The sequence below is a fragment of the Lepidochelys olivacea genome, assembly GCF_965140295.1.
Source record: "Lepidochelys olivacea isolate rLepOli2 genome assembly, chromosome: 1".
Classification (NCBI taxonomy): Eukaryota; Metazoa; Chordata; order Testudines; family Cheloniidae; genus Lepidochelys; species Lepidochelys olivacea.
The window spans coordinates 348937918-348958530 of NC_140411.1; the positions used below are offsets into that span (position 1 = coordinate 348937918).

At 47.9% G+C, this 20613-nt stretch overlaps 1 protein-coding gene across 1 annotated transcript; it reads right to left on the reverse strand.

The window, feature by feature from the left end:
* Window positions 1-3230: 3230 nt before the first annotated feature.
* Window positions 3231-17284, reverse strand: LOC311510624 (carboxypeptidase A1-like; the record flags this gene model as incomplete). Its single annotated transcript, XM_084610435.1, has 11 exons — window positions 3231-3492; window positions 4056-4140; window positions 5180-5379; window positions 7167-7257; window positions 7862-7972; window positions 8984-9085; window positions 9834-9935; window positions 11739-11837; window positions 12517-12651; window positions 13957-14038; window positions 17220-17284. The coding sequence occupies 11 exons, from the start codon at window positions 17282-17284 to the stop codon at window positions 3305-3307; spliced, it is 1260 nt and encodes a 419-aa protein (XP_084466561.1). The 3' UTR covers window positions 3231-3304.
* Window positions 17285-20613: the final 3329 nt, after the last annotated feature.

Genomic DNA, 20613 nt, shown 5'->3' on the forward strand with positions numbered 1-20613 from the left:
ACTCAACAAAGCCCAGCAGTGTGTCATTGGCCCCATACTGTTAGGGTTATAGGAGATCTGCTTTTTGCTCTTTGCTGTACAGTGACGAGGGTGAAGTCCTGGGTGGCCAGAGATCTGTCGCACACGTATGGGCCAGGCCTGGCCCTGCTCAGCTTAGTGACATGGATCTCGGGTGCTGAAGTTGCATTTTATTTGCAGCATGTGCCATGATGGTGCAAGCGCAGCTTCATATGGGATCCAGCCACTGTCACCGAGGCTGGCCCCAGGTGTTTTGTCCCCCAAACATTTTTGGCATCGCCCAAAATCCCACCCCAGTTTGGTGCTCCCCATCCCCCACACCCCAGAAAGTGATTTGGCACCCCCAGAAACTGATGGCGTAACTTCCCTGATTGCCCTCCCCTGAGGCCGGCCCTGACTTTCAATCCACGGCCACATACAGACAGGCCCTATGGGCAGCAGCTAAATTGCCTCTGCGTGGCATTCAGTAACACAAATCGCAGCCTTCAGCTTCAAACCCTGGACTAGTTCTGCCAGCTCCTTGAAAAGCCCTGGTCAGCTCTGATACTGTGTTTCTCCCAGTAGAGGGCAGCAGCTCTCGGACACAAACACACATCCAGTACACACCCAGCCCATTGCAAGTTGCATGTGTACACACACACACACACACGTCCCGTTGCAACTTGCATGTCCACACACACACACACGCACACACACACAGAGGCTTGGGGGGCCCTGTAGGGAAGTGTGTGGTCTGGGTCTGGCTCTTCAGAAGAGCCAGACTGGAGCAAAGTGGGTTGAGCTGTGACTCGCAGCCTTGGGAAGCAGCCTGCTTTGTCTCTCTCTGCATTTGGTAGTTGTGTGTTAGAGTGCTAGCCTCTTAGAAATAGTGTCACATTGCAACCTTTTGGGGAAAGTATGTATGGTTTGTTTCTAGCTTTCTATGTGGGTGCTGCAATCATAACACAGGGGTTTTTTGCACTTTCCCTTGAAGCGTCTGGTACTGGTCACTGTTTGAGACAGGGTCTGGGCTAAATGGCCCTTGGGTCTGATCAAGTCTGGCAGGTCCTGAGTTCTGTGGCTGTGATCAATGGCTTGATGTCTAGTTGGCAGCCAGTATCAAGCAGAGTGCCCCAGGGGTCGGTCCTGGGGCCGGTTTTGTTCAACGTCTTTATTAATGATCTGGAGGATGGGGTGGATTGCACCCTCAGCAAGTTCGCACATGACACTAAGCTGTGGGGGAGAGGCAGATACACTGGAAGATAGGGACAGGGTCCAGAGTGACCTAGACGGATTGGGCCAAAGAAATCTGATGAGGTTCAACAAGGACAAGTGCAGAGTCCTGCACTTAGGACGGAAGAATCCCATGCACTGCTACAGGCTGGGGACCAACTGGCTAAGCGGCAGTTCTGCAGGAAAGGACCTGGGGATTACAGTGGATGAAAAGTTGGATATGAGTCAGCAGTGTGCCCTTGTTGCCAAGAAGGCTAACGGCATATTGGGCTGCATTAGTAGGAGCACTGCCAGCAGATCGAGGGAAGTGATTATTCCCCTCTATTCAGCACTGGTGAGCCACATCTGGAGTATTGTGTCCAGTTTGGGGCTCCCCACTACAGAAAGGCTGTGGACAAATTGGAGAGAGTCCAGCGGAGGGCAACAAAAATGATTAGGGGACTGGAACACATGACTTATGAGGAGAGGCTGAGGGAACTGGGATTGTTTAGCCTGCAGAAGAGACGAGTGAGGGGGGATTTGATTGCGGCCTTCAACTACCTGAAGGGGGGGTTCCAAAGAGGATGGAGCTTGGCTGTTCTCAGTGGTAGCAGATGATAGAACAAGGAGCAATGGTCTCAAGCTGCAGTGGGGGTGGTCTAGGTTAGATCTTAGGAAACACTATTTCACTAGGAGGGTGGTGAAACACTGGAATGGGTTCCCTAGGGAGGTGGTGGAATTTCCATCCTTAGAGGTTTTTAAGGCCCAGCTTGACAAAGCCCTGGGTGGGATGATTTAGTTGGGGTTGGTCCTGCTTTGAGCAGGAGGTTGGGCCAGATGACCTCCTGAGGTCTCTTCCAACCCTAATCTTCTATGATTCTATGATTCTTCTGATGACGGTCAGCTCCAGAAGGCCTTACTAGATTCCGTTAACAAAGACTTCCTGGTGCTTATTCAGTGATCACCCTGAGATCAGGGGAACACAACAGAATCTTTTGTGTCCAGACATATCCTATAGCAGAGCCCAAGTGGAAGGTGAGTGCCCAGTATCAGATGTGTTTTGGAGTGATTCGTCTCCTCCCCTGTGAGAGGCCCACATTAGGGGAACCCCTGAGCTCTAGCCACCTACCTCCTGCATGCTTACCAGAGTTCCGGCGGGGTTGCTTCCATGGCATTACTCCATATTTACATCAGTGTAAATGAAATTAGATGCTGGTGGACACAGACAGACCTTAGGGCTCCCTTTGGCTCTCTAGCTCCCAGATTTAATAGCAGCCTGTGCTTCCTACTGTCACCACATGAGGTCTCCCTAAGTCCTGACCTGGTCTCAGCCATTATGGAAGTAGGGTCGCCAACTGTCCAGTCACACAAACCCAAACACCTTTGCCCCACTCCCTGCTGCCCCATCCCTTCCCTGAGGCCCCGCCCCTTCTCCAAGGCCCCACCCTATGCATCCCCCCTCCCTCCGTCGCTCGCTGTCCCCCACCCTCACTCACTTTTGCCAGGCTGGGCCAGGGGGTTGGGGTACAGGCTCTGGGCTGGGGCTGAGGGGTTCGGAGTGTGGCAGCAAGCTCTGGGCTCTGGGCTGGGGTTGGGGTGCAGGAGGGGGTTCAGGGTGCAGGCTCCAGCCGGCAGGTGCTTACCTCAGGTGGCTCCTGGTTGGCGGTGCAGTGGGGCTGAGGCAGGCTCTCTGCCTGCCCTGGCCCCACACTGCTCCCGGAAGCGGCTGCCATGTCCGACCCCTTGGGGAGGGGCGGGGGCTCCTCATGCTGGCCACGCCTGCAAGCGCCACGCCCACAGCTCCCTTTAGCCACAGTTCCCAGCCAATGGGAGCTGCGGAGTCGGTGCTTGGGGCGCAAGGAGCCTGTCTTAGCCCCGCTTCACCACCAGAGTTTTAGTGCCTAAAATCTCCTGGTTTGGCTTCAGTAGCCTTTGGAAGATAGAGCCTGATTCTGGGAGACTCCCAGCTTCCTAATGGAAAAAAAGGTGTGTAAATATCTAATGCAAGGCCAAATCCTTTATTTAATGTGACACTGACCCCCATCCATTGGCTTAACCACCTGCCCCGGGCTGCTGTTGTTCATGATGTGTTAGATTAATAGGGATTGTCCCGGACGTGCTCCATGATCTTCATTAGAGCCAGCCATGTTTCTTCAGCAGTGGGGATGATCTGGCTGGCTGGCAGGAGGAAGCCGTAGCGGCCGGTGTCTCGCAGCTCAAAGGTGTAGGAGTACTTGATCCCGTTGTCGTAGCTCCAGTCGACAGTGATGCCATCAGCACGGTCTGGAAAAAACAGAACCCAGGACATAGCGTTGGAACCAAGATTGCCATGTGAACAAAGCGGGAAAATTTCAGGCTCTGCTTACACAAGGTGTAAAGGGATTGCAAGAAATCATTGCTCTGAGCCTTCAGTGCTGTGTGCAATGCTTTGCATTCATCTGCTCACAACAGACATCACAGGCCTGGCACAAATATCCACGGTACTTGCGGGTTGCAGGTCTTGGTCTTCATCTCGGGTCCCCCTGAATATGTGCAATCTACAAACATTCAGTCCCCGTGTGAACAGAAAGCCACATGCCTTGGAACTGCCCTGGTTCATCCCCGCAATGCGGGGCTTTGCAATTGGAAGTCACCCAGATGCACATGGTCCCAGCACAAATTCTGAGCCCTGGTGCTTCACGGGTACAACTATAGTGAAGGCATGTGTGGTGGGCAGACAGTTCACAATAGTGCCGTCTGAGATAATATTGCTGGGAACCGTGCATCATTAGTTATTTGGAGAGGGAAAGTGAAGAAGAACATGGGTCTTCTTCAGCCCATCCCTGCCTGAAAGACAAACCACTTACAGATGGTGTCGATCGTGCTCCCATAGGTGTATTTAGTCCCATGTAATCCAGCTAAGGCAGCCACTGCCTCTCTGGCTAGATCATTCTGCAAACAAGAGAGTAAGAGGTGAATGGCTGAGAGGTTCTTGAATTCTTCCCTCCCTTCATGGAATAGCAGCATTCACACACATTTAGTGAATGGGAATAGTCTATTTAAATCCTGGGATGGGGGGGCAGAGCTCATCAAAGCAATGAAAGGCCCCACCCCCAAGATGCGGGCGGGGCCACAGAACCCAAAATTGAACAGAATATGGGGACAAAACATGAACACACAGGGATGAACAAGCAGAGAACCCTGGACGATGCCCACTGCTCCCAGAAGCAGTCCAAGGAGTCAGTGGATTCCCCCCAGAGGAAATCTAGCCCTGAAGACCAAAGTTCTCTATCTGTCCTTAGAAGAGGTGCATCATAGACAGCTTCTCCCACCCTGCCCTGTCCAAGTGGCTCAGACCCAGCTCCACAAAGGTATTTAGGCTCCTAATTTCCATTAAATTAGGAGCCTAAAAACCTTTGTGGATCTGGGCCTGAGCGCTGAGCTGGAGCGGGGAGGGCACCCCTCTGGCAGAGAGGTAAGCTCAGCCTCCAGACCCGTTTGTTCTGTTGCCAGGCTGATGAGAGTGCAACCAGGCTGGTGCTTTTGACGACAGGGATTCCTGTCCATTAGGAAGAGGCTGAAAGTGCCAACCCGTTTCAGAATCAGTTCCCAGATGGCCACGAGTTTCACTCACCCCCAGGGTCCAGCTTTGAAGCTAGGCTCGATGGGTATGTCTGCACTGCAGCTGGGAGGTGCAATTCCCAGCTTGGGTAGACATACGAGTTCTAGCTCCGCTGAGGCCTCGCACCCTAAAAATAGCACCCCTGAGTAGATACCTAGGATCTCAGACAGGGCTGTGCTTGGGCGGTCACCACCCGGGCCACTGTGGCCACACCGCTATTTTAACATGCTAGCTTAATCAAAGTTCACACCTACACCTCCCAACTGCAGCGTAGCTGTACCTTGTATCCAGCTAATCCCCAGAACCACCAGTCCCTAGCACACAGCTGGTTTAGCCCTCTCACTATTTGCTCATGAGAGCTGTTCTCACCAGTTCCTGATGGTCAGGAGCAGGCTCTGTCTTGTAGCCATAGGGGAACAACAGCATCTGGGAATAGCTGTGGATGGAGAGCAAGGCTTTCACATTGCCATGGCTCAGGACAAAGTCCACAATGGATTTCACTTCACTCTCAGAGTGAGGGTAAGGTCCGTGGTACGTTTCTACACAGGGATTGCTACTGGAACCAGGGCCTGTGATGAAATACATGTGGTGGCAAATGAAAAGACAGCAGATTTGTGAAAAGCGTGCATTTGCATGGGTGAGTAAAACATTTGTTTTTCTAAGGGGAAAAAAGCCCAAAGTAACTGAAGATTATTTCCTCAGTAATAAATGGGACAAGTCTCAGGTTTCTAATTGATATTTGCAAACATTCCGGAATCTGAGTCACTTCATCAGACAATGTTCCAGCATTTTAACAAGACTGTGCAGTGATGATTCACCTCTAATGTAACTCCACTAAACTCCCTTCATTAAACAGTAATTAATAAGATTATGTGAGTCCTGCAAAATAAAGCAATATTGCATTAGTCACCAACAGTGGCAGAATTGTGTGTTATTGTAGTACTAAGGTAGTGATCTAGGTCAGTGGTTCTCAAAGCCGGTCCGCCGCTTGTTCAGGGAAAGCCCCTGGCCCGCCGGGCCGCTTTGTTTACCTGCCGCGTCCGCAGGTTCAGCCGATCGCGGCTCCCACTGGCCGCAGTTCGCTGCTCCAGGCCAATGGGGGCTGCGGGAAGGGCGGCCAGCACGTCCCTTGGCCTGCTCCGCTTCCTGCAGCCCCCATTGGCCAGCAGCGGTGAACCGCGGCCAGTGGCAGCCGCGATCGGCCGAACCAGCGGACGTGGCAGGTAAACAAACTGGTCCGGCGTGCCAGGGGCTTTCCCTGAATAAGTGGCGGACCGGCTTTGAGAACCACTGATCTAGGTAACTCATATGTAGCATATACTAGTACGTGGTTTTAAGAACAAATTGAGTAGAGAATCCATATTCTAGGGTTGCCAGGTGTCTGGGTTTCTACCAGAAAGTTCGGTTGAAAGGGGACCTGTGCAGTGTCCGGTCAGTACTGCTGACTGGACACCAAAAATCCGGTTACCGCAGTAACCTGCCTCCACCGCCAGGAGGGCAGGAAGAGTACCTGCAGCTGGAGGAGCTCAGCTAATGGAGAGAAGCTTAATCTGAGGAACTGGCTCCCAGCTCCGGCAGAGGGATAGGTACAGGTGCTGCCAAGGGAAGAGATCCTGACAGCGCACAGTGTTTGAGGAGCAAGCCTGGCAGCCGGGCTCGCTGCCCACGATGGCGCAGTGGGGCTTCTCAGCCTCCCAGAGCCCCAGCTCTTTCCGGCCCCTTGCTCTGGGGACAGACACCCCCCTCCACTCCTCTGTACCCCAATTAGGCGGGCAGGCTCCTTGTCAGCTTCTCCCAGCCAGGTCTGCAGGTGGCAGGTGAGTCCCGGGGAAGTGGAGAGAAAGAGGGTGACGGGGGAGTGACCGGAGGGGCCTGCAGTGTCCAGTTTTGAAAAATTGGAAAGTTGGCAACACTAATGATCAGAGGTGCCATCTTTCTGAGTTGCTGGGGGGCAGAGGAGCTGATCGGGGGGGCTGCCGGTGGGAGCTGAGCACCCACTATTATTTTTCCATGGGTGCGTCAGCCCCCCAGCACCCACAGAGTCGGTGCCTATGTAATAATGACTTCCTGTCAGACAGACAGCTGAGCAGATGATTCCATTTCCTGGACACAGCAGAACTTGCTACTCCAGTGTAACAGAGAATAATAAATACATATTTCATGTCTCTAATATAAGAAGCCTTGTGAGCTCTACTGATAATCCCAAAGCACGTCCTGTACCGAGTGCAGGGGACTGGACTGCAGGACCTCTCGAGGTCCCTTCCAGTCCTATGATTCTCTGACTCTATGTTTTCACAGTAAAAAGACAGACATTAGGAATGAATAACTATCTGACATGTCCATGGCCATTCTGTACCTCCGAAGCCAGCATCCCAGTTCCTGTTGGGGTCCACGCCACGGCAGGAAGATCCTGCATTGATGGACCGGGTCTTCCGCCACATGCGGTTCTAAGAGCAAGCACAAGGGGGAGCCATGTGGTTTGATTAATGGAAAGATGCTAACAGTTGGGTCTCAAGTCATTTGCATCATTGCTCAGTTATTACACCACAGAGCCAGAAGGGTATAAAGTTTGCAGTTGAACCGATATGATGCGGTTTGGACTGTAAAAGTCGTTACCGCACTTGGGGACTCTAGCCAGTATGCCTCAGAGAGGCTGCAGCCAGAGCTTTTTCTGGAGCAGCCCCAAATATTTTGGTCCTGACATCCCAAATGAACCTGGGATCACCCCTTGTTTAAAGAAGGGGTGGGCAAAACATAGCCCACAGACCTAATTCGGCTCAGTTGCTCTTCTGCACAGCTTTCACCTCAACAGGCAGAAACCAAAGAGAAGGCTTGATGCGGTGGGAAGGAGATACACAGGGCTTGCAGATGGGTCATTGGCTCAGTGCAGTACCACAAAGATGCCCACCCCGCCCAAAAAAACCACGATGCCCCAAGAAGGGCCTGAGATGGCTGGTCCCTGAAGGCAGCCCTGCGTGTACTCATCATGCAGCCAAGCAGTGAGAACTCCTCTTCTCTCCGCTCTTTCCTCCTTCCCCCAGAGGCACTTACTGTGCTGTGTGTATAGGCAAACCCATCGGGATTGGTGACTATCTCAAAGAAGATGTCTACGGTGTCCAGGATGGCAGTCAGCGAGGCATCCTTGCCATATTCAGTGGCTATCTACATGGAGAGAAGGTCTGAATTACCCTGAATTCTCATTTTTCACAGGGTGAGGTCCTAACAACTAACTGGAGCTGATCTATTAAGGGTAACAGTGCAAAACAGAGTGATTATATGAGATTAGGCATAACATTAGGAGAATGGCAGAATCGTTGTCTGAACTGTTGTCTGGAAGCTGAAGCCAGACATAAGAACATAAGAATGGCCCTACTGAGTCAGACAAAAGGTCCACCTAACCCAATACCCTTCCGACAGGTGCCCCAGAGGGAATGAACAGAACAGGTAATCGCCAAGTGATCCATCCCCTGTCGCTCATTCCCAGCTTCTGACAAATTCACATTAGAAATTAGTCCCACATTTTTAACAGTGATGGGGACTAACCATTGGGACTAGCTACCAAGGGAAGTGGTGGATTCTCCATCTCTTGATATCTTCAGATCAAGACTGGTTGCCTTTGTGGAAGAGATGATTTATCTAAACGCAAGTTATGCTTTAGTCCAGCACAAGCTTTTGGACTCAATACAGGGGCAACTTGGTGCAATTTAACAGCCTGTGATATACAGAAGGCCAGATGAGCTGATCTAATGGTCTCTTCTGGCATTATTCTCTATTAATCTATGAATCAGCTGGTGGGTCTCAGTCCAGTTTCTAGTGGACAAAGGTCCACATCGCCAAATCACCAGCAGGTGCTAATTTACCCATTTGTCTGCCATCTCTGCAAAGAGATCAAGTGGGATATGGAGAGTGAACGAGATTGCAGGTCAGTTATGTCCTCTCACCCCTAGAGATTGGTCCCATCCAGCGCTGTAATTGTGAAAAGTTTATTAATCTGCCCTGTTCTCAGTGACCCTCAGACTGAACCTGCCATATCTCAGCTCATTGGGCATTAAATATATTTAGTATTACTAAATCCCACCGGGTATAAATAATCCTGCCACAGTGCCAGAGGGCTGTTCTACATGACCTCTTGAGGTCCCTTTCAGCCCTACATGTCTATGGTTCTATGATTACCTTGTTGGCAGTCCACACTCCGGTCGCCTGGGTGATCCACTCTCGAGAGTGAATGCCAGTATCAATCCAGATTGCAGGACGGTTAACTCCTCCTGTGCTGAACTGCAGGAGAAGTCAGCAAACAGAACATGCCTATATTAACTGCAGTCTAGGCATCGGCTGGTACGTGCACTTATGCACATGTTTTACTGACAGAGTCAGGTGTTTGCTCTGATAGTGTAAATGCCTATAATTTAATATCTGGCTGGCGAGATTTTATGGAACCAGGTATCAGATAATCCCTCCCTCTCTGGATTGCTGGTGCAGTTTCTTCTGAGCTCGACTGAATTAATTTCTCAGTAAAAGTCAGCTGTAATTTTAGTAACTCTTCCCTAGTCTCTTGATGATTATAAAACCCAGAGATTCTTTTATCAATTCAGGGTCTTAAATCACATCTGACACATATCTGACATATCCGCCAAAGTGATTTTAAGAAAAAGGGCTTCAGCAGCCTGTTATGTCTCTCCATTGCTCCTCATTACATACCATCCATTGCTGCTCCCCCTCCCCCTAGTAAAGCTTTAGCCTGTGGACAGACTGCTCCAGAATCTATGTAATGTTAACTCTCTGCCTTTGCTAGAAATTCTTAAATTGTGCTAGTGAGCTATCTGAGTGAGGGAAAGGATGGATGTACCATCCACTGTGTGGTATGAATACATTTCCCTGCAGCTGTTGGTGCCAATGCCGCAGAGCACTAAAGTTCATGCTTAACTTGAAGCATGTGTGTAGGTTCTGTTGATTCCCATGGGATTACTCGTTCTGAGGCGCTTTGTTGTCATACTGAATGATTAACATTACGTGCACTACCTACCTTTAGCACATAAAGAGGTCGCTTTTCATAGCTCTGCCCGATCTGAATTTTGCTAACCAGGTCTGGATTTTCAGCCACAAGATTGTCCATCCAGCTGTAGATCTAAAAGGAAGAGTTGTCAGCGCATGCACGTTAAACTGGCCTTGTGGGTTTCTGTGACAGAATACATCCCTGCATTCACACCTTACACACCCTTGTAATCATCTTTGTATACGGTATGCCTTGTAAGATATAGTTGGAAAACTCATAATTTGCTGGCCAGTATCGTCCTGATAAAATACGTGTGGCAACATTGTGTGTGAAGTTATAAGATTTCCCTGTATGATGTTCAAAACTCACAGAGCATCAAACTGGTCAAACAGGCCTATCTTGACCAAAGGAGTGTATGTTTGCCTTAATTTGCATTTAAACAGTAAACAGAATCATCACGTAGGAAGGAAAAACAAAGGAAGCTCAAACAAGTGGGAAAAAACAGCAGGGAACATCCTTCCACACAGACTTATTGTTTCCTAGTGCCAGCTGAAAATGTTTTTCAAGTGGGGGACTGAAACTATAAAAGGAGAGACAAACACCCTAACACACACCCCCTCTCTGCCCGTCGCATTCTCTGCCCTTGAGAAGACAAAAGGAAACAGCCTTTGGACTTTGGGGTGGGGACCCTGACCTGATGAGTTTGGACACTAACCTTGCTGGAAGCATGTGGCGAGAATTTTTGCTTGAATCTAATATAATTTGTTAAGTTAGGCACTAGCTAGCATTTTATCTTTATTTTTCTTGTAACCATTTCTGCCTGTTACACCTCATTACTTGTACTCACTTAAAATCTATCTCTTTGTAGTTAATAAACCTTTGTAGTTTTACTGTTTTATCTAATGCAATATGTTTAAGATGAAGTGTCTGGGTAACTCCATTTAAGACAATACACTGGCATACTATGCCTTTAAAGGAATAATGGGCTTAAAATTTTCTACTGTCCAGGAGTGGGCTGGGACACACAGGACATACATTTATGGGCAAAAATCTGGGACTGGGGGTATGTTGGGCAGTATAACCCAGGCTGGTGAGGGCCAGAGTATGGCTGGCAAGCTGCAGTTACACATAGACACTCAGGGGTTGACTTGCATGTTGGAAGGCTGTTTGTGAGCAGCCCAGGTGAGAGCTACTTCAGCAAGGCATTGTAAGGCAAGCAAGGCTGCAGGGCAGGGGTGACACAGCCCCACACTGCATTGAATTGTACACCAGTATGTCACAGTTTTCATCCTTTGTTCTCAGGTAACACGGGGTTCTCAGCCCCTGTGTGGTGAGCAGCAGTTGCCTACAGACATTGAGCCCCTGGTATTTTACACATCAAGGGTCTTCCACTAGACTAGATTTGCTTTGCCTCTTATTCCTGGATGCCAGAAGGCCCCCTACACCATGGAATTAATTCCCCTGGGTCCTCCCACACAACAACAATGGGAGCCAGTTTGAAGGATTCCAGGAGGCCTCTGTGGACCACTGTATGACAATTGTTGAGAACATCTGATATCACACAAAGTTCCATCATCCACCATGAAGCCGGTGCTCTGATTACATCTGAACTTTGGATCCACAGATGAGGCAAAATGGGTCTCTCAGCAGAGAAGGTAACTGCTGGGAGAAAAAGTAGCTAGATACAAAGGCAGAAAGGAATGATTATTGGGTCTCCTGGCTGGAAGTTTTGCTTCCAGTCTGGGGAGAAGGGACCTAGAAGAAAAAGATCTCTTCAGCATAACCCTCTCTGAGAGGATCTCCCAACCACATTCTCCACTAAACGCCTACAGCATGATTCCGTATTTAGAGCCACAGAACCGGCCACAATATGGCCTTACCATCCGAGCACATTCCCCAAAGGAAATGAAGAGAACACACTGCAAAGGAAAGTACCTCTTCAATGGTGTGGTAGGAAGAGAAGTTGAAGCTGTTGCTGCTTCTCTCGAACTTCCTGGACACCATCATGGCCTCTTTTTCTTCATCCAGTAATTCCTTTGGAAAAAAAAAAACACACAACCATATACAGGGAAGAGGGGAGCATTTGTATATTTTTTCACATGGAACGTATTATGGCCCCACATATACAAACACCAGAGGGAACTGAACCTGAGCCCTTTAGTATTAGAGGCACAAGCCCCTAGCAGTTAAGCTCAGGGATCACCTCCTTCAGGCCTATCTAGTAAGCTGTTATAGTCAGTGAGGTCAACCACTAGTGGGCGTTATCACATTCACTAAACTAGTACATGTATATACAAAGAACATCTTTAAACATTCAGTTTAAAACTCAGTGTTCAATTGCCCTTCAGATCAAATCTCCACTCTACAAAAAGGTGTTAAAGAATTTAATGCTCATGAAAAGTGCTGGAGAATGAAGGCCTTCACATATCAACAGAGCAAGAACAGCAAGGGCAGCAGCTTCCCTCCCAATATCCTGGGGATGTACTCTAGACCCTGGACCTGGAGGGGCTAGTTTCAGGGATGAGATGGTAGTTCCATCTCATTCACTCCCTTGTCCTCTTTGCTGAACCTCCCACAAAAACTCATCATCCAACTCATCATTTTTCTTATTCTGTCTGTCTTTCCTCACCTAACTCACACCCAGTTCAGACCACATCCAGGGTGGTGATGTTCCTTTCTTGCACATGGCCATATACGCTGCAGGAGTCCTTACCTGCACATCATCTACTGTGATTGTATACGGAATGGTGTTAGACTCCAGCAAGACTTTGACTGCTTGGAGGCTATGGAAGGGGACTCTCACATCCACTGGGAGACCAGGCTTGGTGGGGCTAAGCCAATAGTCAATCTGATTTAGAAAAGAGAAGTAAGGTTAGCGTCATCCAAGGCTCTGTATTGCTCTACCTAGAGCTCTCCAGACACTGCAGAACAAGTGAATTTGGTTAACACAATCAGTGATGTTAGTTAATAATATTATAATAATATCTTGTATTTATATAGTGCCTTTTATCCTTAAGGATCCCAAAGTGGGGTGTATGTGTGTGTCTGTGTGTGTGTATACCACTTTGGGATCCTTAAGGATAAAAGGCACTATATAAATATATATATACACACACAAATATATATATACACAAGAATGACTTCAGCTGCCACTGAAATGCAACCACCTCTAAGGTGGAACATGGCAGCTGTTTAATAGAACACAGCAACACTACCAGAGCTGGGTGAATTATTCATTGCAAATAATTTATTCATTTACTTTAGCCCTTTTTTTCCAATTGCAAATTGCTCATGAACAGATCAAGATTTTTACAAATTTGTTCCTCATTCACTATTATTCGATGGATGTGTTATATAAGCATATCTTGACCTATGAGTCACTTCTCAGTCATTTGCTGTGAAGGTTGCTTTGAATAGTCACTATTTGTGACTTGAGTTGTTTTAAATGGACATACAGGCCACTCGGTGTTGTTTCTGTTCCCCGATTGGATTAATTTAACTCTTCAAATCAGGTTTTCAGTGCAAATGCTCATAATTCCAAATTTAAAATCTGCTTTGTCCGAATATTCTGCAATATTTGCTCACACATTGCTGCTCCAGCCCGTAAACTTGTCTGCTAGAATAGTCTCAGGAAGCCAACATGAAAAAGGGTCAACACAGAAGAAGCAAATTGATTCTGAGATTCAAAATCATTTGGGCAGCATTAGTCCAGCTCTAAACACTGCGCAACTGAGATTTTAAAGTGCTGAAGAATAAATAATACCTCAGTTAGGAGGGGGAATTCGAGACTGCAGAATTGAATTACCTGGTAAAACGCTGGTATGTGTTCCCCAGCTCTTGAGAAAAGTGACAACAGGTCTTTAGTAACCACAAGTGGCCAGGATCTCCTCTTTAAATCTGTTAAGACAGCACTTGCTACATCATGTTGCCCTTAAGTGCATGCTCAGGCATTGGATCGGGACATTGATAGAGGGGGCAAAGCTGCTGTCGACAGAATCACCAACTTCCTGCAGTGCTCTGGCTTTTCTAGGGATGCCTCTTAGTCAAGCATGAGCAAGTTCTGACCCTCCTACCACCTGACAGTAGAGGAGATCACAGCCCAAGGCGCTGTGGCTTTAGCTCAGTTACAGAGAGTGTCTACCTCAGTTCTTACCTGAACGTCTTCCAGCTCTTCTAGGTCCCTGAGTAATACAATCTGCTCTTCATTGCTGGCCCTGATGCGGAGAACCTGATCTCTGGAGAAGACAAAGCCACAAGAACAGACAGAAGGTATTTGCGACTGATGACAACAAGCCAGCAACAGATCAGATGGGCTAATAGCCAGGATATCAGAGTGGTGTGCTGAAGTTTACAGTGGAATTTGATGTGAGGAGGTCTGGAGGTTTAGGAGTTAAGGCATGTACAGAAGTTTTAAAATGTTACAAGCCGATTAGAGGTCTGGCATGGGGACCAAGAGGGCTGTGATGGGAGAGAAAACAGTTGCTGGGGACACCTGCTGTATTAATGTAGATGGAATAAATGGGCCAAAGGTGTTAAGATAACCTCGTCACTGTCCAACATTAACAGTGTTAAACAAAGTTTGGAGTTTGGTATACAGAGACAGCAATTCTGGGCCCCAGGGCCGTTCCTGGAGGGGCTGGGCCCGGGTGGAAGTGACGAATCCATCACTTCTGGGACCGACCGTGCTGGCCAATCGCGCTGGCCCAGAAGGCCCCACAAAGCGCAGGGCCCAGAGCAGTCCCATGCACCTAGGAACCTTGCGGCCTGCCTGGGCCCTTTTAAATTGGCCGGGCCCCTGGGCAATTGCCCCCTTTCTTCCCCTCCCCCCTGTCTGTGGGCCTGTTACTGGGCAATAGGGGTGAAAGTAACTTAAAGGGTGTAGGGTGGCCGGGCTCCTGGACAAGGGGGTGGGGCGGCTCTGGGCCCACCGAAGAGGCGTGGCCTCTGTCAGAAGGGGTGGGGCTGCGGGCAGACCCCCCCAGCCAGTCCTTCAGCACTGCCTGGCCCGTGCCATCCGGGGCTCCGGCCTCTACCGTGCCAGCGGCCGGAGCCTTAGGCCCTTTAAATCGCTGCCAGAGCCACAGGCCCTTTAAATCACCAGGCCCCGGGGCAGCTGCCCCTTTTGCACCCCTGTCAGAGGCCCTGTTGGTTTAAGGTCAGCTGTGTACCGGCCCGTACCAGTGGCCACTTTCTTACTGGTACGCCATACCAGCCTGTACCAGCTTACTTTCACCTCTGCGGTGGGCAAACACATAATTAAAAATCCTTTTCACTGTAATAAAGATACAGAAAAGATAAAGATACAGAAAAGAAGGAAAAAGAGTTAAAGCCTTCGACATGTAAAGTATTAAGTAAGGCTTTCATTTTAACAACATCCCTTGTTCCCTTTCCAGTTAGCTGGAGAGCATTTTTAGAAAGAAAAGTCCCCTTGTTTGACCGTCTCTTAGATGGTATCAAAGATGGTGATAACTGTCCTTTTGGGGAAAGAAGAAGTTAGTGGAGATGGGCTGCAGTTGAGATATTGTTGCTCTTGTTAAAGTCCAGTCCCCTTTCATCCCAGGTGGTGTTTGGAATTCAACTAGTAGAGGTGGTGATGTCATCTGGGTCCTCTCTCTGGCCCCGGCCGGTCAGGACGTCCCTCAGGATTAGGATGACGAAGGCCCAGGGTCCCAGAGGTGGAAGCCATGATGGTGAAGCTCGCTCCAATAGCCAATTCTTCTCTCTAAGTCTTTCTTTAAGGCCCCACAAAGGGTGTGGTGTCCATCCCCTTCATTTTGTCCACCAACGAGGCCTAGTTTCCAACACAACAATTTTGGTCCGTTGGGATCTGGTTCTACACTTTTCTTGTTTACCAAGCAAGATCTTCACACAGTCCTTGAGTTATATCAGGAGTCCTGTTGGTTTGGACTAATTCAGTCTGTCTCCCTTCTATACCTTTTCCCATCAACATTCTTTGTTACCCGTTATTGTGACATCTTATGAACTTACATTCAGTTTTTACAGTCGAACTCACAGTTTGGCTAAATTTCTAAGAAAAGTGATCACAACATACCCTCATGGCCCAGGACTGATACAGTTCAAATGGACATTGAAATCCTTGCTTTTGTCATGAGACCTTCCCAGAAAGCTAGAAAGTATCTATCAGGAGGCTGACATCTACTAGGACTTGGACAACAAGGTTAATCACAAATCAGCCATCGTAACTTTGCTTGCCTAGAATATTTTGGGAGTTATTTCAGATTAACTTTAAAGGGCACGTAGAAAAAACCAGGCTGATTCAAAACAGCCAATGAGATCTCATGACACACAGATGTCATGATAAATTAAATCATGTCTTCTTAATAATCTCCCAGGGGAAAGTGGTGGAAACCTCATTGTTCCAGATATTTAAACTGGACTTTGTGAAACACTGGAGATTACACTGAAGGGAATAATTATGCTTCTGCCAGGAGATGGACTAGATTATCTAAGGGTGTTTTCCATACATCTTTTTCATTTCTAATTTCTATTATCCTAAAAGAAGATATTAGTTCCAAATCGTTCTTAGAGGATCTCAGTTCCAAATTAAATCTGAATGACATGGCCAGGAAAAAGGTATTTTAGAAAACACCTTGCCCACTCCAGCATTGCATGTGCAAAACACATAAGAAGAGCCTTTGAGTATATAAACTTTTATTTACCTGAAAAAGCAAACCTAGGTATTGCCATCAGAAGAACCATTAGAAGGGTCCTTCAGGCTTCAGAGGCCATGTGGACAGATCTTTGTTTCTTCAGTTTCCCAGAAGTCTCTATTCAGTCCTTACTCAGAGAATGCTCCCACTGAAGTCCTGAGGTAGGTCTGCCATACTAGGCCAGAAAAATTAGAGGTGGAAAAAACCTAATGGGTCATCTAATCTATTGGCTATTCCATCTGTAGCAAGTACAAAATTGTTCCCTACATTCAGAGTCAGAAACATTGTTTGATAATCCTCCACCCAAAGCCTTTTACTAGCTCAAAACCATCAGAGGGAGGTGTGGGGGAAGCTCATGTCATTGTCCTTTTTTAGTGCTGGGGAAAGCTGACCAATATATATCCCTGGAGATTTCAATTGTCTGTTTACCTCAAGGAAAAATACAACACAGGCCAGGGGAGTGCAAACATCCATACATCGTTCTGCCAGTGTGCTTCAGACAGGATCTGGAGGTTCCACTTCTATGGGGAGAGGATAGTGGGTTCTCCATGGTGCCTTCAGATCTTGGCTTTTTTGATGAGACTGACAGGGCAGTGTGGACACCTGCCCACTAGGAAATGGAGTGAGACCACAAAGACCACCAAGTAGCGATCAGGAAATAAACACTTCCTACACAGGCTGGTTAAGGCATATGGGTAAATGCTTCCAAGCTCATAACCAGTCCCCTGAGTCCCTCTGTACTCACCCCACAAAGAGCTTTTGGCTGAAGGCAGCAGCCAAAAGAACACCAAAAACCAGAAGCCCCTTCATGATCAGCAATGAGAGATTGTCACTCAGCCCCACTTCCTATATATTGTGGTTTTCCAGCTATACTTTCTCAAGGACCCTTCCTTTCAGGGGCTGTTATTCATGTCCATTCTGAGCACAGAGGCAGAGATAATGCTGCAAATAAATTAATCAAAACCATTTCCCAGGGACAGATATGTTTGTTTGTTTGTTTGGAGAAGAAAATAAAGCGTGTGATTTGCACACCTGAGCCAACAAACATTTTCCTTAGACTTTGTGACAAGCGCTCCTAAAACGAGCTTTGCATGATGTCACTGTTGCATGTTCTCTAACCAATAATCGCCAGGGGTATTTGCAATGATATTTTTGAGATAGCACCTCAGGGAATGGGCTGACCTTGCACTCTTTCCCCTAATTCCCATCAGTAGGGGCAGGGCTGCAGGCTGATTGTCACAGACAGTGCGTCATCCTCAAGAACAGAAGTCTGGTGACTTGAAATTGATGTGATAACAAATCCGTCGTCACCTGAGACTTCACGGCTGGCATTGTGCTGCGCGCACCCACGTAGAAGTTCATCATTGTCACTGTGGCCACTTGGACCTCCATGGCCAGGGCAGGGATAGAACTCACTTCAAGACTATCCTGTTCCAAAAAGCTTGGGTTGCTCCTACCCAAGCTACGGAAGGCCCATTGTTGACAGTAGAAGGTTTGTGACGCACAGCTGGACAGTGCTGATTACGTTCCCAGAGCAGTGTTTCTCAACGACCGGTCTGTGGACGGGCGCCAGTCCCCGAGATCTCCCCGAAGGCAGCAAGCCGGGCCTTGGTCAGCGCTTAATTTGTAATGAAAGAGATGCTGGGGCTCCAGCACTTTGTTTACATTCAGAACTGACACAGCAGGCCCAGAAGTGCCAGGCCTAGTGATGTCAGCGCTCAGCCCTGGCACAAATTAAGCACTGTCCCTGGTATCAAAAAGGCTGCGAAACACTTCCCACGAGGGCGGTGGCCCACTCACGCTCACCAGCCCTTTACACTACTTGTTCGCAAGAGTTCGTTGGAAGGTTTAAAAGTGAAGCTCTGTTGTGACAAGTGACAGTGTAAAAACGGCACCTTCTTATCACTTGTAGTGCTGCAGCACCTGGGCGCCCTAGACGTGGACAAGACCCTCACTGCGCTAGGTGCTGTACAAGCACAGAATACACAAGTGGGAGAGGGACAGGTACACCTTAAGAACGCAACCAGGCTTGGAGATTGCAGTACTAGCCAAGCAGAGAGATGAGCCTAATGTAGCCACGGCTCGATGGGCAAAAAATCCTTTACCAATCCAGTAGTGAATCCCTTTATCTAGCTATGTGTCTAGCGATCTGTCTATCTAATGTGCCACCTGATTAATGTCCAGGCACTGGTCTTATGTCCCTTAAGTCTGAATAAATATTACATTCTTCCACAAAATATGAATTTGTCTTCCAGTCCAACATGGGAAGGGAGTGAGTAACCCACCAGCTGCTGGGAATGCAAGAGGACACACAGATAAGCCTGTTACATGTTGATTGACAAATTGTTACCCCAGAGGAAGAAAACACTAATCTCTGGTCCTTATGTGGCTTGGATCCATGACCATGAGCTGCCCTCAGATTGTTCTCAAGCTAGGATAAATCGGCTTGCTGAGTAATTAAACAGGGCCACCACCAAGCAGCTGCTCCAAATGAGTCTGAGGTGGGAGCAGAGCGATCAGTGTGTCAGTCATATGGCTTAGTTATACAACTGGTGTCCAGCACAAATTCAGCTCTTGTGAAAAGGGTTGCAACTCCACTGAAGTCAATGTGGTTGCATGAGCCAAGATTTGGCCCTACATTTTCAGTCCTCCCATTCGGGTTGAAGGGGACGCTGTCATAGAATAAACACATTTCCTTACCTGCACTACTAATAACACCTGAGACCAATAAAACTGAACAAATGTTTAAAAGCTAACTTACTTTTTATCGTTTATGCGCTTTGTTTAGTTGTTACATTTCACTCAAAAACCGATGGCTAGGTCTCCCTCTCAGACTCTCATGCACTAGCATGATGCTCCCATGTAGATAGACACTTACAGTGCCACTAAGGCGATCAGCAAGTGGAAGACACTGGAACCTCAACACAAAATGCCACCTGAGTTGAAGGAGAAACTCCATCGGTGGTGAAGTAGGAAGCTCTTATTCTTGACGTGTGTTAGCCACTCATGCGTCTCACACCCCCCCCCCAAGTTCAGTGTATTGCACAGGAGTATATATTTATTTTAAAAGAAAACTACTTCAGCTGGGTTTTATTTTAAATTTCATTGAAACATCGCTACTGGCCTTAGGTTTTGTAAAAGCTTGATTTAATATAATCTAAATGCTAAGTCGCATTCGGGGAATGTGGCATTTTATACCCAGTTCTCACCAGAGAGGATAAATTTAGGGCATAAGGCCATAAACTGAAGATTTCTCATTTGTCTTTCTGATAGGACATAAATCCACCCTCCAACCACATGAAATAGTTAAAGGGCCTTTTGTGTGTTCCATAAGAGAACAAATGTTAGCAGCAGTGTCTCGTCGTATCCCTCTAGAGGATATTTACATTCCGGCCTCTTGCAATTTCGGCTGGAGAAGAGTTTGTTTTCCCACCTCAGCTGTCCTGCAGTGTCATTGGAGCTGAGAAATGTGTCTGTTGCTTCAACCCCCAAACAGCCGTATTTCTTCTTTATATGCACTCTGTAAAGTCTCTTGGGGCCCATGTCTTCTAGGTAAGGGGTTATAGAAATATAAGGGATGGTTATGCAAAAAGGTTTGGTTTAACTCTAAATGTCTGTAATCACATGGAGGGATCCACAAGTCTGGGAGCTTGTATAAGTGTTTATTTTTTCAGTAGTGAGTACGGTGGTTTCTGTGTACAGATCTGGGCTGCATTCTGGCCCTTTTAAAATTCTGTAGAGATTTGGGGATTTTTGTTTTCTTTGCTGCGTTTATGATCACAGAAGGCTGGGAGAGCTAGCACCATATTCCTGTCATGATTATAGATGCGAAGGGCTAGATTCTAGGCTGTGCTTCTCGAAAGGTGTTGCTCATGGAGAGGGTGTATATATACCACCTTTGTGCCCTCCGGATTCTGAGCTGCTGACGAGACTAGATTGTAAGTGAAAGCAAACGTCTCTGCTTCTGTACAGCAGCTTCCCCAGGGCTGCCTATGGTCTGCACAGCAATCCGGAATCCCCAGTAGCACTCCCCCTCTCATCCCTGACACCATCCCCTTGTGCCCCTAACCTGCCCCTGCCCTGGGGTTTATGAGGGGGAGTAGCATTGGGCAATGTAGGTCAGGCATACACTGAGCCCT